Here is a 25,668-nt window from a genome sequence, read left to right as displayed (position 1 = left end):
CCTCACTGCCCAGCCTCATCCCCACTACTCCTCATGTCGTGTTTTATCCGCCCGGGATCCTGGCTGACTTACATTACTGAAATATGGCAGTTCTCTTGGGCCTCTCTACCTCTAGGCACTACTCCGTCACCTTATGAATATCCTCCCATTCATCTTTCAAGTCTCAATCTAATCACTACACACCCGGGCAAGTCCAGGACCTGAATCCTTACATTTACCTCCAGGATAGCAACCAGAACAGAGAACTCCTTTGGGACCCCTCCCATATCCGCCTTCCAGGTTCATCTATCCCCCAATATACCCTCTATTCCAAGGACACCAAACATTTGTTTTACCTTTCAAAGCACTACCTTCTCTCCCAAATCTGAGTCTTCGCAAACTGTGAAATCATTCTCTTGCAGTTACCTTACTCGAGATGCTTCCCCAGGAAATTTAATTAAGTTGCCACTACTCCAACAGTACCCTTTTATAATCAAACATCTATCTTCTGTTAAAAGAGTGTGAAGTCTGAACACGGGCTGTAACAGTCACAACCCATCTATCCCAGCATCTACCACAGGGCCTGACAGGTAGTGGGTGCCCAACAAATACGCATTAAGAAGAAAGAAAGGAAGGCAGGAAGGAGGGAAGGAGGGTAGGAGGGAAGGAAGGGACAAACAGTGCCTGATCCCGCCCTCTTACCAAGCTCCCAAAGTATCCCATGTGTCTCTCATATCTCTTATATTACATTCTAAGTGTTTATTACCAGCATGTCTCCACATCTGTCTTTATGCATGGTGAGTGCTAGGATAATGGCTTCTCAATTTCGTATTCTTGGTACCTAGCACAGTACCTAACGTGTAGCAGGCTTTGAAGGAAATAGTTATTGGGTGAATATATACTATATGATAAAACAGAAACACTGATTGTTATCCCAACAATTCCATTCACAAATGAAACGATAATTAAAAACTCTGTCAAGTATATATTATCAGAATCTTCTCCTCCAAAACCTTACTGTGTTTTCCAAAGGCTCCTCAAATGAGTTATTATGGTTAATAATCATGGAAGATAATCTATACCCAGGTGGATAATAAAGGAAAGGGTGAATAAAGGATCAATTAATGAAAGAATACAGAGGCAAGGAAATTAAAAATAACAGTTACATTTAAAAAACATAAAAACATCTACACCAACAGGATCTGAAGAATAACTATATTTTAGCACCTAGGTAAGGAGTAATCTACAAATTAATTTTTTCACCCGGAAGGCTGATACCTATGAAGTAATGGCAACTGTCTGAATTTAAATTTCTCTCCACATCCTCCAAAAGTCCATACAGATCAATGAAGAGAGCACATAAAAACACCCACCACTCATGCCCACACCCTAACAAGGAGAGATCACGAAAACCCTCGATTCACATGTAACTGGCCAAAGAAAGATCACAGATCAGCAGAATCACATCCTAAACCAAACCAGAGTGACAGCATGGAACAAAAAGGAAGGGCCTCGGGATCCTAGTGGTGTCGGAATTTAGACGTCAGCAAATACCGACCTGCAGAAGGAGAGTGGCCTACCTTCCATGGGTTGTACAAAACACCTGACAGATGGGAGCGCTAGAGACGGGAGCATCAAAAGAAGGGTATAAACAGCAATAGCACTACTACGAACTCATCCAAAGGACACAGGAGTGCTGATTCATAGGGGCATGTGTACCCCAATATTTATAGCAGCGCTTTCAACAATAGCCAAATTATGGAAAGAGCCTAAATGTCCATCAACTGATGAATGGATAAAGAAGATGTGGTTTATATACACAACGGAATACTACTTGGCGATGAAAAAGAATGAAATCTTGCCATTTGCAACAATGTGGATGGAACTGAAGGGTATTAAGCTAAGTGAAATAAGTCAGTCAGAGAAAGACAAATATCTTATGTTCTCATTCATATGTGGAACTTGAGAAACTTAACAGCAGACCATGGGTAAGGGAAGGGGGAAAAATAGTTACAAACAGAGAGGGAGGGAGGCAAACCATAAGGGACACTTAAATACAGAGAACTGAGGGTTGATGGCGGGGGAGACGGAGGGAGGAAATGGGTGATGGGCATTCAGGAGGGCACTTGTTGAGATGAGCACTGGGTGTTATATGTAAGCGATGAATCAAGGGAATCTACCCCCAAAACCAAGAGCACATGGTATGCACTGTATGTTAGCCAATTTGACAATAAATTATAATGAATGAATGAATGAATGGATGAATAAATAAAGGGTGTAAAAAGTGAACGTGTCAAGAGCCAGAAAGGAACCACTTGTGCAGTAGAGAGAGGCCCCTTGGAAGGAAGCCCGTCCACGATGAAGGGAAAGAAAGGAGCTAAAGAAAAAGGACCCTCCAGAAACAAGACAAAACCAATGAAACAGAAGATGACAGGCCAAAATGACAACACAGAAGGCACCTCTGATTAAAGAAACTGATCTTCAGTGGAGTAGAAGGCCTTCCCAAACTAAGAAAGCAAGCTACCCAAACCACCCCCCCCCCCATAACCCCGGCTACTGCTCATTCAAAACAATCTAACATCAACAATTATAAACAAAAACAAAAACAAACAAAGAATCCAATATCCATAAAAACTTTCCACAAAAAACAGAAAATCAAAATCAAAACCTGTCCATAGTAGGAATTACTTTTTTTTAAAGCCATGAAACAGAAGTCAACAGTAACATGGCCTCCTTCGGCCTCCACTTGTCTCCAGCACTAGCGATCACTAGCTTCTCTGTGCCACCCGCTTGAGGTGGGTAGGCCAATCCTCCCACAGGTCAACGTTCGATGGTATCTATGTCCCGCCCCCAAGATAATACGTAGTCAAGTATAACTTCTGAATAATCTTAGGACGTTCATAAAGAACACTACAAATAAAGGCAGAAAACAGAAAGATAGGAAACAGGAGTCGACCAAATAAGAGTTTGGCCAAGTTGCAAGATGCCAAATTGATAGGTAAAGGTTAGGTGCACTTCTGCAAATTAGCAAAAATCACCTAGGAAAAGAAAATGATTTTCCAGGGCTAACATTTGTAATCACAAAACAATATGTAATTGCTAAAAGTAAATCTAAGAAAATACACATAAGCCCTTTACAGAGAAAACAATTAAGTTTTTTTGAAAAGCGCTAATAATGAAATAAATAGCAAAACGATGCTTTTAGATAGTCTCAATAGTGTAAAAATGGCAATTCTCCTTGACTTGATCTAATGACTAAATTTATCCAATCCAAAAATCTCAAGGTTTGTAAAACTTAATAAGCTCATTATAAAATGTATATAAATAGGGGCGCCTGGGTGGCGCAGTCGGTTAAGCGTCCGACTTCAGCCAGGTCACGATCTCGCGGTCCGTGAGTTCGAGCCCCGCGTCGGGCTCTGGGCTGATGGCTCGGAGCCTGGAGCCTGTTTCCGATTCTGTGTCTCCCTCTCTCTCTGCCCCTCCCCCATTCATGCTCTGTTTCTCTCTGTCCCAAAAATAAATAAAAACGTTGAAAAAAAAATTTAAAAAAATAAAATAAAATGTATATAAATAAATAAACAAGAAGAGCCTGAAGAAAAAAATCAAGATGGGGTGACTTACAAAGATATTGTAAAACTATAGTGATGACAATAAGTCAACGGAACCAACCAGAAAGTACTAGAAATTCAAATAAATATGAGAATGTGATTCATGAAATATCTAGAATTGCAAATTATTGAAAAATTAAAGATGTGTTTAATAAGTGGGAAAAAATGAGGGGCGCCTGGGTGGCTCAGTCGGTTGAGCATCTGAGTTCAGCTCAGGTCATGATCTCACAGTTCATGGGTTCGAGCCCCACGTCGGGCTCTGTGCTGACAGCTCAGAGCCTGGAGCCTGCTTCAGATTCTGTATCTCCCTCTCCTCTGCCCTTTCCCCACTCAGGCTCTGTCTCACTCTGTCTCAAAAATAAATAAAACAGGGGCGCCTGGGTGGCGCAGTCGGTTAAGCGTCCGACTTCAGCCAGGTCACGATCTCGCGGTCCGTGAGTTCGAGCCCCGCGTCAGGCTCTGGGCTGATGGCTCGGAGCCTGGAGCCTGTTTCCGATTCTGTGTCTCCCTCTCTCTCTGCCCCTCCTCCGTTCATGCTCTGTCTCTCTCTGTCCCAAAAATAAATAAACGTTGAAAAAAAATTTAAAAAAAAAATAAAATAAAATAAATAAATAAATAAATAAATAAAACATTAAAAAAATGAAAAAAAAAATAAGTGGGAAAAATGAGATCAGATTCCTTCCTTGCACCATATATAATAAATTCCCAAACGGATTAAATACTTACAATTAAAAGCAGAAGCATAAAAAACTTGCAGAAGACAACATAAAAGAATGACTTTGTGACCTCAAAGTAGAAAATTTTCTTAAGCAAGAAACAAGAAAAAAAAAGCATGCACAAAAAAGAAATTAATAAAGTTGACTACTTTAAGTAAGAACTTCTCTCCAGAAAAGAGATCATAAATAAAATGAAAAGATAATGAATAAAAGATCACAAATAAAATGAAAAGATAAGTCATAAACTGGGAGATGTTTGCACAAATGATCTGTCTCCAAAATGTGTAAAGAAGGTCTTTATAAGTTAATAAAAGAAAGAACAATACAGTTTTTTTAATGGGAAAAACTGGAGACACATTTTACTGGTGAAGAAATCTGAATGACTAATACACACATGAATGTATACTCAATCTTTTTAGAAATACGAAAAATGTAAAGTAATGCCACAGCGAGAGGGTATTTTCTGCCACCAGATTGGTACACATTAAAAATTTGCCAATAAAAGTGTCCCAGATGGAGGACCACTGGTGGGTGTATGAATCAGTACACTTTACTTTGGGAAACATTTAGTTAGTAGGGACAATAATAAAACTCACTTAAATATTATACCAGAGAAAGAGGCACATTCTTTAGTAAATAACACTGTACTATATATATACACACAGCTTTTTGAAAAACAGAGGCAGCAAATTTCCAACAGGCAGCAAAGTGCACTCAATAAATATTTATTGTCTGAAGGTATATATATGAATAGTAAGTAACCATTCTCTATTTTTGGAATGGAGAAAAACCAGCCCAGAAAGTAAGTTCTTCAAGGACACACCCAAATCTGCAAATATATAAAACCCTAATTCATGAAGCAGAATTAAATATAAGGGGGAAAATAAAGGAAGGGGAAAACAGAATTCTCAAAGATACTCAAGCTCTAATTAAGCTTCAAATTTAAAACCAAAAGCCAACAAAGCCATCTGTGACTTATTTTTACACAGCTCTACATTTACAAGCAGAGTACAAAATATTGGTTTAGCTAATTATAATGTAGCCTTTCAACGATGCAGAAGTAACTCCTATTTCATTCTCTTCATCTTTAAAAGCCATTAAATACAGAAGTTAAGGACTCATTCTGTTATCATAAATTTCCTTTCTCAAGTTGACCAAAAAAGAAAGAGTATACTGTAATGTTTAAAAGCAACAATGAACACCGTAAACAAGAATAAATCTTCTTTCTGTAATTGTTACTCATTTACAATCCATGGAGTTTGTCTCATACCCACTTTCAATACGTAATGAGAATTATCCATAGTAAAGCGTGTTCTTGAGTCTATTTGGGGGAAATGAGCAATCTATTTTCTGATTTTATAACAGCAGCCAGATGTGCTTTGAAGTTCAATGTTCCCACTTTGTAATCCACCAGTAAATGGAGTTGAAGCAATCTGTAAACAGTCTTAACATTTACTTTTTTCATGCTCTTTTAGAAAATTTCTTGTTCTCTCACAATACCTCAAAAAAGAAGACCACAACAAAGAATGTCCAAAATGGAAGATAAAAAGGATTTATGTGAAACATTAAAGTCTAACGAAATATTACACAGAAAACAATGCCAAAAAAAATTAAGTTCCAATAGAAGGAATGAATCACATGACCAAACACTTCTGGCTTAAAGAGCAAATAGAAGCACGGTAATAAAATATGTCATCATTTAAACTAGACACAAATACAGATATCTGGATGCTTTCTAATGAAAACTGGCTTTTGACATTTTGTTCTGGTTAGTTTTTTAGCGGATTTGTTTGGTTACAAAGGGTTCTGTCCGTCTATTTCTTTGGATTATTCAGGATTTTGATCAAACTGATCAAATACCCCTCATAGACTAATGTGGATCAGTTAGAGATGTTCTATGATTCCAGAAAAATAGAAAGACATTTTATACGATATTTTAGCTGCCTTACAGGAAAGGACATTTTCAAGCCATCTATTACTAACAACACAACTAAATGTTTTTAAGTCGTGGCATCAATTAGAACTGCCAAAACCCGCTCGATAGTTTTAAATAAATTCAGCCCTCGATGTCAAATCAATTGTGCTCCAAAATAATTTTTTAAGGCAACATTTTAGAACTTGAAAAACATTTATCCACAGAAACAATACTACAAATGAAGGCTCATTCACTGGTCTACTCACATCTCAACATTTAGTGAGTACAAATTAGATACAGAGAGAAAGGCAGAGTCCAACGGCACAAGGAAAAGCAAGTAAGCCAAAGGAACAGAACGGAAATAGACACGTACCGTCACCTGATTTATGGGACAAATAACACTGCGGTACAGCACGAAGAGTCTTTTCAATAAATGGGAGTGCCAACTTGATATACACAAGGGACCAAACAAATCTTAACTCCCTATCTTATAACATATACCGAAATCACCTCCAGATGGTATGTAATCCAAAGAGAAAAAGTCACATAATAGAGCCGCTGGGAGAAAACAAAGAAAAACATCTTCGGAACCTTAGGACAGTCAAAGATCTTAAACAGGACACAAAACAGCACTAACCGCATGGTGAAAAAATGAGAACGTGAACTGCGTTAAAATTTAAAATTTCTGTTCAGCCAAGACACCAGTAAGAGATTGAAGGAAAGCAACAAAGTAGAAGGAAATATTTACAATACTTACTCGAAAAGGACTCTTATCCAGAACAGAAACAAGGCCCTCAGGTTATCAGTATGAAAAAGGCAAACGACCCAACGGAAAAACTGGCAAAGCCGTAGGCAGGCACTTCACTCCGAGAGGCTATGTAGACTGTCAGTGACATAAAAAAAGGTCACCTCACTGGATGAGACACCAGGAAAATATATATGAACACCCCACGGTGCAGTGTCACTAACCACTCTCAAGAACGGCTGAACTTTAAGTTAAACAAACAAACAAAAACAAAACCGGACTGTCAATACCACGATGGAAGAGAAGGTAGATTAATGGGAACGGGCACATCGCTAATGAGGATGCAAATTGGCACAGTCACCTCCGAGAGACGTCTGGCAGCATCCACCGCACCAAGTGGCTTTTTGCTACACCACGAGTCACCCCAAACCTTCAAAGCTTTGCGCTACAGCCATTTTAGTTAGCTCGCAATTCTGTGGTCAGCGACGTGCTCATCTCCTGGAACAGCTCATCTCAAGTGGACTTACTCTTGTGTCTCCCACACCAGCTGCCCCCGAGCCTGATTAGGACGGTTCCCAACAGGCCAATGAGGAGAACAGCCAGGCTCCCCACATTCCTCACAGGGAGAGTAAAGGCACATCCCCACCCGCTAACGGCTCACAGGTGTCCCCAAGCCCTCGACAGGGAGGTTCACCCCTCCCTGATGGGCCCTGGGCTCCAGGTGGGTCTGCGTGCCTCTGGGGTGCTGTCCACCCGCTGGAGCCACCCGTGGGATCCGACGCTCACGCCTGCTGACCTTGCCCAGCCCCCACTGCCTGTCCTGAGAGCTAACCCTGCACTAAGCCCACATCCCTCCCAGATCCTGCTCCGGGCCTAGGAAGCAAAGAGTCCTCACTGTTCCTTCGCTCCTGGTGGGAGTGAGGCTGTGCGGTCAGCATGCGGACGCAGGATGGGAGTGAGCGGGTGACTGGTAACCAGGATGGAAGGCCCAGAAAAGTCCTCCTCCCAGCCCCCCACCAGGCCCTCAGAAAATGAAAAAAGAGGAAAGTTTACATAAAGATAGTCAAGCAGGAAATATATGTATCAAATATATTGACAGAGTGAGAAAGTTTCCCCAAAACTAAAGGTTACAAAGTTTAAAGAGTAAGAAAAAGATACAGGAGGAAAATTAAATTGCTAGTTGAGTAAGTGAATCTCTACTTATATTACGTATTCCTAAAAAAAATACTAAGACACTCCTGGGGAAAGAAAGAATATACTTGACGAAAAAGCGTATTTTTAACAAAAACTAGAAGATTCAAATTCTAGAACCTCTAATGCATCTGAATGAAGGTGTCTGGAAGTCATGTCGGCAATACAAAAAAAAGTACCCTCAGCATAGAAAACTAACATTAACTACCATTAACTGATCACTCACAGGAAGAAAGAGAGAAAAAAATCCATCACGCATTCTAATACAAAACTAAAATCAAAGTGAAATCTAAGCTCTTTAATACACTGGATTCTTAAATTATTCTACTGTGATCAAAAGATAGAGTTCTGCCTGATTAATGTATATACGTTATAAATATATAAAAATGCAAGACTTTCATATTTTACACTGTTAGTGCCTTCTTTGAACAATAAAAGTGTGAAAGAGAACCCAGGCAGACCTAGTTTTAAGGCATCACCTCAAAATATTTTAGATGTTTTATTTTAACTTTACTATACGAATGAAAAATTTAATCCTCTGAACAGTTACATAATCGGGCAAAGTTCTCTGTGGGCTAAGCAACGCACATCAGAAGTGCCAAATGGCTGAGGGCAAAGGCAAGTTTAAAAGGCTAGCCCAGAATTTTACTCTTCACTCTGATACCGCTTTCTGGCAAATATCAAAAAAAGAACTGTCTTTCTGGGGGATTTTCTGTGCTCTTCTCGCACACCGGTAACGCTAGGACTTCCCTCCAGGGGCAACTTCTCCTCCACCTTCAAACATAACAATGTTTTCCTTTGGACTTAATATTCCCCTCTTGTTATTAACTTTCTCTCTCTCATCTCTTTCACTAATAGGCTCCCTAAATGGCTACGAGATTCACGTTGCTTTAAATTCTCATCCATTCCCTACCTTCTTCTAATCGTGTCCCTTGCAGTAGCCAGCTGTCCTCATTCCGTCCCCTGAAAGCCCGGCTGTCCAGCCTCTGGGTGGGGCCAACACCTCAAACAGCATAACCATAAATAAGATTCCAGCCCTCGAGTCTCCTGAAACTCCAGACCTTGACCTCCCCAACTGGTCTGACCATCTCTTCAAACTCCACCCGTCTAAAACGAAACTTGTAACCCCTAAAATGGATTCCCCCATCTGACAGTTAACTGACAGGAAGCCAATATTCCCATTTTCTAGAAGCAAACCTTTAGGTGCCCTTCTGGTCAGCTCGCCAATCAGTCACGCAGTGTCCTTTCCCCCCATGAAATGGCTTTTCTTTCAACCCTCTCCGTCTCCACAGAAATCACCCGAGTGTGGAGTTCACCACAAACACCAAAAAGATGATGGTTCGCCTTCTCCACTTCTACCCACATCCAATATAACCTCCAAAATGCCACCAAGTCGATTTCCCTAAAGCATTCCTTTCATTAAAGACCATTATTAGTAGGAAGGGTTTTAGGTCTTTTAAATAATAATCTGTACTGTCAGTGAAGAAGTAAGAAACAGACAACCCTATATCCTGCTGGTTGCAGAAGAAACTGGTATATACCTTCTGGAAGGCTATGTACCAAGATGGGATGTAACCTAAGGAAGTACCAAATGTGTACACAAAGATCTGTAGGGAATTATACTGCAGCATTACTTACATCAGCCACAGCCTGGGAGCAACCAAAATGTCCAGGATGTTTCAATAAGTTATGGAATACCCACCCAAAAGAGAAATTAGTGCTATCATTAATATTCATATATTTATAGAACGGTTATAAACTTCTATCAAACTCAAAACAGCACGTCGTAGAGGCACCTGGATGGCTTAGTCAGTTAAGCATACGGCTCTTGATTTTGGCTCAGGCCATGATCTCAGAGTCTGGAGACTGAGTCCCGTGTCAGGCTATGTGCTGACAGCACAGAGCCTGCATGGGATTTACTCTCTCTCTCTCTCTCTCTCCCTCCCTCCCTCAGCCCCTTCCCCTGCACGCATGTTCTTGCTCTCTCTCTAAAAATTAAAATTAAAATTAAAAAATTTAAAAAAAATTAAAAACAGAACATAGTAAAATAGTATTTATAATATAACCCCAATTTTGTTTAAATTTTAATTGTATAAATGCACACGGAAAAAAAAAAAAGGAGAGGAGGATATCTAAAACAAAATGGTAACCCATCTCTCGGTGTTAAGATTTTCAAATATATTTTAGTCCTCTGATTTCCTATACTTTGCAAATTTTCAAATTAGAAATTATCCCACTAACCACAAAACGTGATAAAAATTGTTCTAAACCCCTTTTCATTTCCTCAAAGCACTTCAACAGCGTCATGGAAAGTGGAATGTGGAAGGAATAAATAAACCTGCAGGGCTCACTACTGCCTAAAATGTAAAGGCGAAACTGCTCAGTTTAGCCTTCAAACTCCGATACATTCCAGCCTGATTGACACTGGCCCCAACCCCCTGCTTAAGTCCCCAAGATCCAGTCATGTCCATTCACTCACACCACCACACGTGTCTCCAGGCCTGCCTCTTTCCAGTTCCCCACCTCCACACCTACCCAGATGCGTTCATGTCCCTCTCAGTCTTTGCACCTGACAACTGGTGCCCGTGACAGCGGCTCATCAGGAAATCTCCGGATATTTTTAACCCAAATGACCTTGCTTCTCCAAGTCCTCCCTCCCCTTGCCTCCAATTCAATAGTCTACTGTCTAAGTCATGTTAGTATTTTACCAGATACTATCTTAAACAATTATTGAACTATGTATGTGTCTATCTCCTACACCCTCGACAAGACAGCTTGTGGAGGGCAGGGACTATGTTTCTCTGGAATGTTATCTGTCTTTCCTGTTCTCTAGATCCTTCTCCCACAGTACCACCACACATCTCAATGGCTGACATCCAACAGTATTCACCAAATAGAATTAGTTCAGATGTCCTCCAAGTACAACAGGATTCTGCTACATCGATGTACATACATAAACCAAGTACTTTTTTTTTTTACCCCAAGATTCCAACTATTAAGGCGAGCTTCGATGTCGCTGTCATCCAAAGAAAGAGCAGATCTTTGGGGATGAACTTCCTGAAAGACAAAAGAGAAGAGAGAAGAAGGGGTAGAGGGAAAAGGGAGGAAATAAAAGGAAAAGGAAGGAGGGAGAGAAGGGGGGAGGGAGAGAGGAAGAGAGGGAGAGAGGCAGGGGGGAGGGGAGGGGGGAAGAAAACAGAAGAAACAGAAAACAGGACAAAATATACGTCATTCAGAGTAACGAGAGGTTCGTGTGCTTTTCTGGTAGTACCGTATTGCCCTCAGAGGGAAGGTTTATGTCATAGCTGAGGCAAAGTTCTCAATTCTAAGTAATGACTGTTTACTATAGCTGCTTAGGGCTGCGAGGGGCCTTCACAATATAGTCATACAGTAACTAGATTTCAAAAAAAAAAAAACACACATCAAAAGAATATTTTAAAAATTAATCCAGATTCTTCTCTTTAAGTTCTTTTACAAAAAGTTTTAATTGTGGTATACCACAGTAGCTTTAAAGGGGGGGGGGGGGAACACTTGAAAAGATGAATTATTTATAATCCTTAAAATTAGTTAACAGGGAATTTTGTGTTGATGTCCAAGAAGCTCTTTGTTCTTAAATTAATTCCCATTCATACACTGAATATAAAGAGAAATAAGCTTTGGATTCACAGCATGAGAACACAATTATGGCGAAATTCTACTTTTTTTAAAAATTAAAATTGCATGATTTTTTTTCCCCTCTCATATAACTTATTACACATTTATCAAAGCAGATTAAAACTACAATTAACTGAGGACAGCCTAAAATCTGTGCCCAGAAATGGACAATAATCTGGGAGCTCTAGAAACTTAGAAAGGTAAATCTATTTAAAATAGTAATGTATACATTACAGTACAGCCAAAAAATGCATTCTGAAGTTAAATTTGTTGGCACAGCATTTCCACATTTTTAGAACACCTCATTACTAATAAATAAACCTACTTACCTATGATCATTTAAATTATCTGAAGTGATGAAAAATATACTAAAATGTTCTCCATATTTTATTGTCTCCAAATTTCTAATGAACAAAATGTTGAATTTATTTTATATACTATATTTAAACTCATTATTGTTTCGATTGTTGGCCCCGTTTCTTGTATGTTTTTCTCTGTGAACAAAAATGTCTTCAGAAAGACATAAAACACCTACCTGCCTTGTTTTATTGTGAATAAACGTAACGGTTCATAAAAAACCCGCAGATATTTAAAATGTGCTGCCCTGAAAGTATTCCCCAAAGTTCCAAACTATCACTGGAGAAAATGCAGTGAGTTAGGTTTAGAGCACAGCCACGCATCACACATGATCTCCTTGTTAAAAGTCATGTAACTCAAGACAATCCAGAGTTACGCAAGAAAGGCCATAGTAAGCAGGCAAAATTCTTCTCTTTAGGAAGCTAACTGGAATGCTCATTGCACCTTATTCAAACCAAAACTCTGTTAAGCAGTTAGATGTAAGAGGCGTTCACATTTCAGAATATAAACAGTTCACCTTCAGCAGAAAGGCAGTATCCCCCACTTAACTACAAATTAATCCCAGTTTCTTAACTCTGACCACTGGGTGGTCTCTCTCTCTCTCTCTCTCTCTCTCTCTCTCTTTCTCTCTCTCTCTCTCTCTCTCTCTCACACACACACACACACACACACACACGGAGTAAAAGGGAAAAGCAAAAAAAAAAACAAAAAAAACCAACTAAAAAAATGAAGTCTTCCAAAGTTATTCTCCAATGCACAAAAGCAACAATACACATGATATCTCAGAATCATCGAGAAACCACAAGGAGCACTGTGGAATTTACCAAACACACCATTTTCTTTGATATCAGGGTGTTCACCAAAACCTTCAGACTTCATTCAAACACCCACTGTTTTAAAGTAATTGTTAGAACTTTGACAAACATGAAACTAAAAATTTGTAGAGTTATTTTAAAGTAACAAACAAACAAACAAAAGTAGAATCTGATCTTACACAACTCTTTGGGGTAATATTTTGTCCATCTTCTCTGGAGGTTGGACTCACAGAATGTGATCTTGTTTGGAGCTTCGCAGTGTATTGGTTCCTACTAATAGACCAAAATAATAACAATCAGAATGGGGGGAATACAGAGGACAAAGGGGGCATTTAAATCTGGGATTGCCAATTTTTTTCTTTTGGAAATAAGATGATTGTTTATATTTACCAATGATACTTCCATGGCAGAGAAAAAAGAAATGCAAATAACGACCATTTATTATTTCTCACATTTTATTTTTATTTAGATTTAAGTATAAATAAAACATCACCTAAATGCCACGTGCCTGCTCACAAACAAATGCTATTTTTAAGTGGGACTACAATAAACTAAATGTATTTAAATCTTTTCTCCTTCCTCCCCCTCTTCCAAGTATAGAATAAGAAAAAAAAAATGAAGCATATACTCTCAAAGAGGATAATCATTTTAAAAGGTTTGTAAGTTTTATTGGATTCATGCTGCACACCAAGATGAAGGCTTAAAATATATAAAATGAAAAAATTCTCATGTAGCTGAAAATTTGGATTAATTTGAAACTATGTCAGAAACTACAGATAAATCAGTCTTAAATTTAAAATACACCATGTTAATTCAGGTAAAATGTTATAAGTACAGTACAAATAGGAAAATAGTTTAAGCTTCCAAATGAATTTCAACAAAAAGACTTTCCTCCGTTATAAAATATAGTATAAAATATTATACTCAATATTCTACTTTAGCCTGGAGTCTCTCATATATTTTTATTCAAGCTACTTCAATGAAAGTTTCATTATTAGGAATATCTATCCTCTGAACGGCTCCTTCAAGATACATGAAATGGAAACTAACCATTAAAGAAGGAATTAAAGTCACTAACTTTTAACCACAAGCCCTATCAGGATTCCCTTCACAAATATTGGTCCATTTTAGGTATATTCCCAAAGACAGAATTATAACTAAAAAAGACAAGATGACAATGAATGTGTTTTTTGGTAGTAACAATGAAAGAATAACATTCCGTAGACAAGTCACTAAGTAATGTCAAATGTCTGAAAAAGCTGTTTTAAAGAGAGCTATTAATTTTTTACACCCCTACTCAATATCCCAGATATCCAAACACTTAAAAACTAATGAGAAAAATAGATAAAGCAATAGGCTGAGAATAATTTCATTAGCCCATGTGCTTTAGCTGATATAAACATTTAAAACTCAGGATGTGGGAAGAGGCAACCTGATACATCATACTAAGCAGTGGCCTGTTCTTCTTTAAGAATAGATTAAACAATCATAAAAAGAGCTATACTTAAAAATTGAAAAATGCTTAAATATTAAAAGAAATTCTCATAGAAAATATTAATAAAAAAAGAGGATGGAACCATTTATCTATTTATTACACAGGGTGCATACATAAAACAACATATCCTTTCAGTTCACTTGTAGCTGTCCTCTGTACCAATTTACCCTTTTTCCCTTCACAATAAATTTTCAAAATAAGTTACTAGGCCCATGTCCTAACCTGACGTATACTTGTCAATCAACTACAATCTGATTTCCACTCAACCTAAAAGTGCTGGACACGATCAACGATCTCCTAGTTGCTCAAGCAAATGAACTATCTGTCCTTACCTTAGTTGATCTCACTAAACATTAGGAACAGTGTTTTCAAGATGTCACATCTACTGGCTCCCTAGAACCATTCTTCCCTGAGTTTCATTTGATCCTTCAGAAATCTCCTTTAAAATAACCTTCAGTAGCCTTTCCTTCCCTGCCTACCCCATGCATCTCAGAGTTCTGTGTCAAACCTTATTTATGTTCCCTTTTATATGCATTCCTTCTGGACAATCCAAACTGCTAATAAAACTGCTATTAGCTTTTCAAATAACAAGGAGCTTGGATTACCAAGTCTGTATCTCCAGCCCAAATTGCTCTTTCTCAGCCTCAAACCCTATTACAAGTACAAATTGAAAAGCCCTACTTACAATTCAATGTGTCCAAAACTAAATTCATTATATTGTCCCTAAAACATGCTCCAGTTCAGGCCAAGGAAAGCAGAGGCGTTGCTGAAGCCAGCTTCTGGTGAAGGCAGCTGAGATGACTAAAGAAGGAGGCCATATCATTGCTAAGATCTGGCAGGCACAAGAGACACAGGGCATTAGGCACAGAAGTTTCGTTTCTTGCCACTGAGACTGTCTCCTACTGGAAACACCATTAACTGAAACTCAAAGTAGATAGCTCGAATTCACAGTGACGGGGCTGGATGTCAGGGTGACAGGGGAACAGAGGGTAGGGGACAAAGCTCAGCCCTGTAAGCCTCTTTAGGAAGAATAGCAATAGATGTCTACCATGCAGACTAGCTCGTAGACAGCCTACAATTGGGACCTGGGACATGATTGCAGGAGCTCATGCTTATGCTACTTGCGCCATTTAGAAGAGAACTGTGGCTTGATCAATTTCAGGGTGCTGAAACCAACACAGAAAGAAAAGCTTCCACACGTTAGTAAGACCCAGGCATGCCCATGCCTTTTTACTCCGTGGAAGGAGTAAAACTGTAGGAAAAATAAATTCTTCCCTTTCCCTTTTTCCTAAAGCTGTAGTATTTTGACAAGAACCCAGAACCACTCTCTCAGCATAATGCGTGATTCCAAATACTAGAGAAACAAAGACTTGTCTCCTTAAAGATAAAGAGATAAGACACAAGATACGTAAGATTTACACCTAAAGGAAGACCAATCAAATGTCTTCCTGCAAAACTTATTATGTATATGTAAAGGGAAATTTCTAAATGTAATTTTTTTAAGTAGGCTTCATACCCTGCATGGAGCCCCATTCTGCACTTGAACTCACAACTCTGAGATCAAGACCTGAACTGAGATCAAGAGTCGGATGCTCAACTGAGTCACCCAGGTGCCCCTAAATGTAATTTTGTGTTTCCAATGTCATTCAAGTGGATATTTCAGATGTAAAAAGGAAATGAACAATCTGTGGTCATAAAAATGTGCTTACAAATAAAAAACATGATTACCAAATGGAAGAAGAGACTAACACATTAAATATAGTATAAAATCAAATCAGCAAATTATAAAATTAGTTCAAGAAATATTCAGACAACACGAAGGAAAACATAAAGGGATGATTACAATAAGTGAAAATGCAAGAGATAAGGTAGAAAGATTCATAATCTCTGACATCGAAATAATAGGAATTCCAGAAGGAGCAAATAAAACGGAAACTCAGGATAGTTATTAAAAGAAATAGTAGGGACAGTGCCAGTCAAGACTACATCAAAGAACCTAAAAGAAGAACTTACGGTATCACTTTTAGATAGAACAAAAATGTGATGCCATGAAAAGGATGAAAACTGAAGGTCTGCCAGGCTCTGGTTCCACAAACAACTAGAGACAGCAGCAAGTGTGACTCTGGAGAAGTAGAAAGCAATCAAAGTTCCCCTAAGTAGAGGAAGAAAGTCAAACCTGCCAGGGGAACCTGGGTGGCTCAGTCGGTTGAGCGTCTGACTTCAGCTCAGGTCATGATCTCTCGGTCTGTGAGTTCGAGCCCGGCGTCCAGCTCTGTGCTGACAGCTCAGAGCCTGGAGCCTGCTTCCAATTCTGTGTCTCCCTCTGTCTCTGCCCCCTCCCCCGCTCATGCTCTGTCTCTCTCTCTCTCTCTCTCTCTCTCTCTCTCTCTCTCTCTCTCTAAGCACTAAAAAGAAAGAAAGTAAGTCAAACCTGCCAAGAATGCGGAGGCAGGAACAGGCTTCCCTGCTCTTAGAGGAAGCTGAAAATCAGTGCTGGTTCTGAAAGCGATGGCTTATAAAACGATGTATGCCTAGTAGAGGCAAAGGACACAGCCACGGCCTCAAAACTAAGCAATCAGACCAGTTCCAGGTGAGAGGGACAGAGTTCAAAATGAACAGAGAGACATTTGATTCTCCAAATTCCCACAAACAGGAGGCAGGCTGGGAAAACTACTACCCTTAAAGCAAATCATTCTTTCTGGTAAAAAAAAAAAAAAAAAAAAAAAAAAGATAATTCAGAGGGAAAAGCGAAGAGCCACGAAGAACATTCCCGGGGAAGGAGCATTAAACCCTAATCAAGATACAGGCAATAAATGCCTGGCTAGATTTCAGAATTGCCAGAGAACTGCCATCACTCCTTCTCTCGTTCCGCGTCTCCGAATGGGAATTCTCCAGGCCCTCTATCACCACCGTGGGTTGGCTGTATGGCTGGCAGGGGGACAGAACTTCACTCTTTTCGTCCACGGGTGTTTAGATTGGAAGAAGCCGCACCAAGGCAGCCTCAGCTACACCTGCATGTGATTCTTATTGCGCGCGTTGAGGTACGATTTATGGACAATAAAACTGGATCCACTTAAAACGTAGAGTTTGAGGACTTTTGACAAATACCCGTATAACCACCACAACAAAGACACGGATTCCCATCACGTCCAAAAGTTCTCTCGAGCTCCTTTGTTAATCGATCTATTCCCTCCTGCAAACCCAGACAACCTCCATTTAGTAGAATCTCACGTATATGGAATCAAACAGTGTGTACATTTTTATGTCTGGCTTCTCTCACTGAGGAAAATGTTTTTCAGATTCAGCCATATTGTTACGTCTATTCAAAGTTTCGTTTTCGTTTATTGATTAGTGGTATTCCATTATATGAACGAACCATAATTTGTGTATTTATTCATGTGCTGATGCACATCTAGATCGTCTCCACATTTCAGATACTATGAATAAAGCTGCTATGAACACTCTAGTTCAAGTGTTTATGTGGAATAAGTTTTCATTTCTCTTGACTAAACGTCTAGGAATAGAACTGTGGGGTCACATGGTATGGTATCTTAAACTTTCTAAGAAACTTTCTAAGATCCAGATCCCTGATCCAGAATGCCGCTGACCATCTTTTCAAGTATATACATTAGCCACTCATATGCTTGCTTTTGTCTGTAAAATCTTTTGCACTCTGGTTGGGTTGTCCACTTTTCCTTGAATTCTAAGAGTTCTTCACATATTCTAGACACAAGTTCTGTGTCAGATTATATGTATTTAGAATATTTTCTCTCGTTTCGTGCCTTGCCAGGTGAGTTTCCAAATGGTGTTTTTCAACATTTATTTATTTTTGGGACAGAGAGAGACAGAGCATGAACGGGGGAGGGGCAGAGAGAGAGGGAGACACAGAATCGGAAACAGGCTCCAGGCTCTGAGCCATCAGCCCAGAGCCTGACACGGGGCTCAAACCCACGGACCGCGAGATCGTGACCTGGCTGAAGTCGGACGCTTAACCGACTGCGCCACCCAGGCGCCCCAAATGGTGTTTTTCAAAGAAAGAAAGTTTCAATTTTGATAGTCCAGTTTATAACTTATTTCTTCATTGTTTGTGTCTTTTTATGTCCCATTTTAGAAATCTTTGCCTACTCCTAGGTCACAATGATTTTCGGTTTTTTCTAAAAGTTCTCTAGTGTTTAGCATTTTCATTTAAGTCTAAAACCCGTTTGATTTTTCTCCCATGTGGATATGCAGCTGTTCCCCCCATAATTTGACTTAATTCCTTTCTTCGTTTAATTCCATTGTCATCTTTGTGGAAAATCAATGGATTTTCAATCTGTATGTGCAGATGTATTTCTAGAACTGGTTCAAATTCTAGAATATGTTCTAATCTCTGGCTTTATCCATCCTTTCCCAACACTGCTATCTTTATTACTGTAGCTTTAATTCTAAAAATTAGGAACGTTAAGTCCTCTTTTTTTTCTTTCTTTATAATTGCTTTGGTTTCTCATGGATAACTTAAATCAAGCAGAGGAAGTTCCCCTCCATTCCTAATTCGCTGAGGGTTTTTATCATGGTTGGTTTTCGCATTTTTGTTAAATGCTTTTTCTGCATCTACTGAGATGATGACATGATTTTTCCTTCTTAAAATACATAGATTTCCAAGTGCCAAAACCCCTCATGTTCCTGGGATTAAACCTCATACATTCATGATATAATATCCTTTTTATCCTTTTTCTGGATACAATTTGCTAATTCAGAGTGTTTAAATCTATGTTCATGAGGGAATACTGGTATGCAGTTTTATGTTCTTATGATGTCTTTGTCTTCTTTTGGAAACAAAGTGATACTGACTTAACAAAATCAGTTGGGAAGCAGTCCCTCTTTCTATTTCCTGAAAAAATTTCATGGAGGATGATATTTCTTCCATAAAAGCCTGATAAAATTCACCAACAAAGCCATCTGGGCCTGGAGATTTCTTTGTGGGAAGGTGGTTAATTCTGAATTAAGTTTCCTTGGTAGATAATAGGGCGACTCAAATTTCCCATTTCTTCTTGAGTCAGTATTAGTTTTGTGTCTTTCAGGGAATGTGTCTACTTCATTCAAGTTTTCAGTGGTAGAAGGTGGTTTATATTATTCTCATTATATTCTTAATGTGTACAGGATCCATATGGAGTCTCCTTTTCATTCCTGATACTGTTATTTTGTGTTTTCTCTTAATTTTTTGTTATTTTTAATTGTGGCAAAATACATGTAACATAAAATTTACTGTCTCAACCAATTTTTTTTTGAGAGAGAGAGGCAGAGCAGGGGAGGGGCAGAGAGAGAGAGAGAGAGAGAGAAAGAAAGAATCCCAAGCAGGCTCTGCACTCAGTGCAGAACCCAAGTGGGGCTCGACGCCATGTCCCTGAGATCATATCCCGAGCCGAAATCAAGAGCTGGACAAGAGCCCAGCCAACTGGGCCGCCCAGCCATCCCAGGGGTCTTAATAATTTTTAAGCATACAGTTCAGTAGCATTAAGTCCGCTCACATTGTTGTGCACCCATCACTACCATCCATCTCTACAACGTTTTCATCTTCCCAAACTGAAACTCTGTACTCACTAAACAATACCCCATTCCCCTCTCCCTGTAGCCATTAGCAAACACCATTTTACTTTCTGCCTCAACGAATCAGACTACTTTAGGTACCTCGCAAAAGTGCGAACATACAGTATTTGTCTTTTTTGTCACTAGCTTATTTCCCTTAGCATATCTTCAAGTTTCATCCATGTTGTAACAGAATTTCCTTCCTTTTCAAGGCTCATTCATATTCCACTGTATGTATATACTGCAGTTTGTTTCCATCCATCCACTGATGAAGACGTGGAATTCTTCCACCTTTTGGCTAGTGCAAATAATGATACCATGAACATGTCAAGTCCTATTTTCAATTCTTTTGTATAAATACCCAGAAGAGGAATTGGTAGATCAGATGGTAACTATTTCTAGTTTATGTGAGGAGCTGCCATACTATTTTCCACAGTAGTTACCCCATTTTGCATTCCCACCAAGAGTGCTCAAGGGTCCCAATTTCTCCACATCCTTGCTAACATTTAATTTGTTTGTTTGTTTATAGTAGCCATACTAATAGGTGTGAGGTGGTATCTCATTATGGTTTGTTGGAGAGAGAGAGATAGAGAGAGAGAGAGAGAGAGAGAGAGAGAATCACAAGCAGACTCCACACTCAGAGCAGAGTCCAACACAGGGATTGATCCCATGACCATGAGGTTATGACCTAGTCAAAGAAATCAAGAGTCAGACACTCAACCAACTGAGCCACCCAGGTGCCCCTCTCATTATGGTTTTGATTGGCATTTCCAAAATGATTATTATGATTATTGACGTTGAGCATCTTTTCATGTGTTTACTGGCCATTTGTAAATCTTCTTTGGAGAAATGTCTATTCAAGTTTTTTTGCCCATTTTTTGACCCAGTTGTTATTTCATTGTTGTCATTGAGTTGTAGAAGTTTCTTACATATTCTGAATATTAACTGTTTTTCAGATGTATGATTTGCAAATACTTTCTCCCACTGCATAGGTTGTCTCGTCATTCTTTTGACTGCATCCTTTGATAGACACAAATTTTCCATTTTGATATAACTCAGTTCATCATCTTTTTTCTTTTGTTGTCTGTGCTTTTGGTGTCGTATCCAGTAAATCATTGTCAAATCCACTGTCATGACGCTTTTCCCCTATATTTTCAACTAAGAGCTTTATAGTTGTAGCTCTTATGTTTAGGTCTTTGATCCATTTTGAGTTAATTTTTATATATAGTGTAAGGTAAAAGTCCAACTTCATTCTTTTGCATGTGTTTTGCATCCAGTTTTCCCAGCACAATTTGTTGAAAAAAAAATTGTCCTTTTCCTATTGAGTGGTCTTGGCACCTTGTCAAAAAATAATTTGATCATATATGTAAGAGTTTATTTCTGGGGTCTCTATTCTACTCTATTATTCTATATATGTCTGTCTTTATGCCAATACCACACTATTTTGATTACTGTGGCTTTGCAATAAATTTTGAAATTAGGAAGTATGAGTATTCCAGTTTTGTTCTTTTCCAAGACTGTTTTGGCCATTCATTGTCCCTTGAGATTCCATACAAATTTTACAACGTATTTTTGTATTTCTGAAAACAAACACAAACAAACAGAAAAACATGCCACTGGAATCTTGATAGGTACTGCATGGGATCCATTTATCACTTTGAGTAGTATTGACCATATCTTAACATGTTAAGTCTTCCATGAACACTAGGATGTGTTTCCATTTACTAGTGTCTTCTTTAACTTTGTAGTTTTTCAGTATACAAGGCTTCTGCCTCCTTGATTAAGTTTATTCCTAAGTATTTTATCCTTTTTGATGCTATTGTAAATGGAATTATTTTCTTAATTTGTCAGATTGTTTACTGTCAGGATATAAAAAAATGAAACTGATTTTTGTGTGTTGGTTTTTTATCCTGATGCTTTGTTGAATTTATTAGTTCTAACAGTTTTGAATGGAATACATACATATTCTATGTATATTTTATGTACATATTCTATGTATAAGATCATGTCATCTGTGAACAGAGATGATTTTACATCTTCCTTTCCGATTTGGATGCCTTTTATTTCTTTTTCTTGCCTAATCGCTCTGGTGATTAGAGAGTCTTTGTCTTTCTCCATTAAGTATGATGTTAGTGATCAGTTTTTCATATACGGCCTATTATTTTGAAATAGCTTCCTTCTATTCCTAGTTTATTAAGTATTTTTATCATGAAAGGGTATTGAATTTTGTCCGATGCTTTTTCTGCATCGTTTGAGATGATCATGTGGCTTTTTCAATCATTCTGTTAATGCAGTGTACTATACTGAGTTTCATATGCTGAATTCTCATTGCATTCCAGGAATATCCCACTTGGTCATGGTGTATAATCTTTTTGATGTGCTGCTGAATTCTGTTTGCTAGTTGTTGTTTCTTTTCTTTGCTGGTTTTGTTTTGTTGGGGGTTTTTTTGGTTTTTTTGAAGATTTTTACATAAATATTCATCAGGGAAACTGGTCAGTAGTTTTCCAGTAGTGTCTTTGTCTGGCTTTGGTATCAGGGTAATGCTGACCTCATGCGATGAATTTGAAAGTGCTTCCTCTTTTTCAATTTTTGGAAGAGTCTGAGGAGGATTGGTGTTAAATATTCTTTGGATGCTCAGTAGAATTCACCCATGAAGCCATCTGGTCCTAGGCTTTTCTTTGTTGGGAGCTTTTTGAATATTCCTTTAATAACCTTACCAGTTACAGGTCTTTTCAGATTTTATTTCTTCATGATTCAGTCTTGGTAGACTGTTTCTAGTAATTTGTCCATTTCATCTGGTTTATCCAATTTGTCGGCATACATCTACTCATCATACCTATAATCCTTTTTATTTCTGTAAAATCAGTTGTAATACTCCCCCCTTTCTTTTCTCATTTCAGTTGAGTCTTCTTTCTTTTTAAGCAATTCAGCTAAAGATTTTTCAATTTTGTTGATTTTTTTCTGAATAAAACAACTCTTGGTTTCATTTTTTTCTAATATTTTTTCATTCTCCATTTTGTTTATTTCTGCTCTAGTTTTTATTATTTCCTTTCTTCTGCTATCTTTGGAGTTTGTTCTTCTTTTTCTAGTTCCTTAAGATGTAAACTTAGGTTGTCCATGTGAGATCTTTATTCTTTTTTAATGCAAGCTTTCACAACCTTAAGTCTCCCTCTTACTGCTTTCACAGAATCTCCTAAGTTTTGGTACATTGTGTTTTCATTTCCATTTATCTCAAGATATTTTCTAATATCCCTTTTGATTTCTTCTTTGACTCACTGCTCACTTAGAGTGAGTTATTTAATTCCACACATTTGTGAATTTTCCAGTTTCACTATTAACTTCTAGTTTCCCTATATTTTGCTCAGAAAAAAATACTCTGTGTGATTTCAATTTTTAAAATGTTATTAAGACTCTTTTGTGGCCTATCACATGATTTACCCTGGAGAATATTCCACGTGTACTTGAAACTATTCCATGTGTACTTGTGTTGGGTGGAATGCTTTGTATATGTCTGTTTGATCCAATTGGTCTATATAGTACTGTTCAAACCTTCTATTTCTTTATTGATCTTCTGATTGTTCTATCCATTGTTGAATGTGGGAATGCGGGGTACTAAAGTTTCTTACTATTACTCTAGAGTGATTTCTCCCTTCAGTTCTGCCAATGTTGGTCTCATAGATTTAGGACTTCTGATGTTTGGTGCATGTATTTTATAATTGTATCTTCTTGGTGAATTGACCCTGTTATCATAATATATGCCCTTCTGTTTCACAGCTGTTTTTTACTTAAAGTCCATTTTGTATGATATACAGTCACCTCTGCTCTCCTTCGGTTTCTCTTTACATGAAATATCTTTTTCTGTTCTTTCACTTTCAACCTGTGTGTGGGTGTGTGTGTCCTTAGATCTAAAGCGAGTCTCCTGCAAACAGCATATAGTTGAATACTGGCATTTTTTATACATTCTGCTAAGCCATGACTTTTCATTGTGGACTTTAATCCATTTACACTTAAAGTGCAACGGATTAGTGATAGACAAAGACTTACTATTGACATTTTGTTATCTTCTGTATGTCTTATAGGTTATTTGTCTCTCACTTCCTCCCTGCCTGCCTTTTTATTTAGTTGACGTTTTGTAATGACATGTTTCGATTCCCTTCTCATAGCCTTTTGTGTGTATTTTCTTTGTGGTTACCGTGAGGATTAGAAAAAAAAATTTTTAATCCTAAAGTTACAACAATATATTTTAAACTTCAACTACATACAAAAACTCTACTCCTTTATAGCTCCACACCCCTCCCCACAAGTTTATGTTGCTGATACTGCATACCCATTAACGTATATTTATAATTATTTTACACGTCTTTCTACTCCTATAAAAAATAAAAATGGAATTATATATATAGATTTTTTTTAATGTTTATTTATTTTGACAGAGAGAGAAACAGAGCATAAGCAGTGGAGGGGCAGAGAGAGAGGGAGACACAGAATCCAAAGCAGGCTCCAGGCTCTGAGCTGTCAGCACAGCTGACGTGGGTCTCAAACTCACAGACTGCGAGACCATGACCTGAGCTGCAGTCGGACGCTCAACAGACTGAGCCACCCAGGCACCCCTAAAAATGGAATTATAAACCGAAAGGAAAATTCTACAGGTTTTTATATTTGTCCATATATTTCTTTTTATTTGATAAGTCTGACCAGAATTTATCAATTTTATTTAGCTTTTCAAAAAAATCAATCTTTGGTTCATTGATTTTTCTCTACTATTCTCTGTTCCATTGATTTCCACTCATCTATTTTATTTCCTTCATTCCACTTACATTGGGTCCACTTAGCTCTTACTCTTCCAGCTTCAAAAGGGGGAAGCTATGATCACTGATTTCAGATATCTCTTCTTTTCTGATATAAGTATTAAAAACTCTAAATCTCCCTTTAAGCACTGCCTTGGCTGCACTTCATAAAGTTTTATGTATTGTATTTTTCTTATCATTTGTTTGAAAATATTTTCTAAACTCCCTTGTGATTTCTTTCTTCACCAATGGGTATAATTGATTTTTGGAGGGCACCTGACTGGCTCTTGTCGGAGAGTGAAGTGTCGGAGAGACTCTTGATCTTGGGGTTATGAATTCAAACCCCACATTGGGTGTGGAAATTACTTAAAAATAAAATCTTAAATGGGGCACCTGGGTGGCTCAGTCAGTTGTCCAACTCTTGATTTCCATCCAGGTCATGATCTCATAGCTTGTGAATTTGAACCCTGCATCATGCTCTGCGCTGACAGTGCGGAGCCTACTTAGAATTCTCTCTCACTCTCTCTCTGCCCCTACCACCAGTGGGCACTCCCTCTCCTCAAAATACATTTTTTTTAAAAAGCAAAAAGAAAGCAATAATAGTAAAATAAGATCTTTTCTAGAATGATTTTTTTTTAACTTATAAATATTTTAGGGCTTTTCTGGATATACAGTACTATTACTGTTCATTTCTCATTAAATTCAAATGAGGTCGGACTATATATCGTGCGACTTTCATCTTTGGTGACCAATTGAGATTTCTTTTATGACCAGACATGACCTATCGGATGAACATTCCATGCACACTTAAAGAATGTGTAATCTGTACTTGTCGGGTGGG

At 38.2% G+C, this 25,668-nt stretch overlaps 1 protein-coding gene across 10 annotated transcripts in view; it reads right to left on the bottom strand.

Moving 5' to 3' along the window:
• CEP112 (centrosomal protein 112) overlaps nt 1-25,668 on the bottom strand; it is a 473,818-nt gene that overhangs the window by 418,995 nt on the left and 29,155 nt on the right. For 5 of the 10 annotated variants that reach the window (XR_005783756.1, XM_040452171.1, XM_040452172.1 and 2 more), the window contains 2 exons: nt 13,160-13,253; nt 11,134-11,211 (listed from right to left, as the gene is read on the bottom strand). The exons of 1 other annotated variant lie outside the window; for it this stretch is intronic. Coding sequence is in view for 6 of the 9 variants with exons in the window: in XM_040452171.1 (XP_040308105.1) it covers nt 11,134-11,211; nt 13,160-13,253 (172 nt within the window). In the remaining 3 variants the exon portion in view is untranslated. Of the gene's footprint in view, nt 1-6,975; nt 7,358-9,067; nt 9,796-11,133; nt 11,212-13,159; nt 13,254-25,668 lie in introns of those variants that run through there. 4 more of the 10 variants (XM_040452173.1, XM_040452174.1, XM_040452178.1 and 1 more) reach the window with 4 other exon arrangements.

Source organism: Herpailurus yagouaroundi, unplaced genomic scaffold (genome assembly GCF_014898765.1).
Source record: "Herpailurus yagouaroundi ecotype Mexico unplaced genomic scaffold, PumYag 206, whole genome shotgun sequence".
Taxonomy (NCBI): domain Eukaryota; kingdom Metazoa; phylum Chordata; class Mammalia; order Carnivora; family Felidae; genus Herpailurus; species Herpailurus yagouaroundi.
Note: the sequence above shows the minus strand (reverse complement) of the source record. Positions and strands in the feature narration are given on the sequence as shown.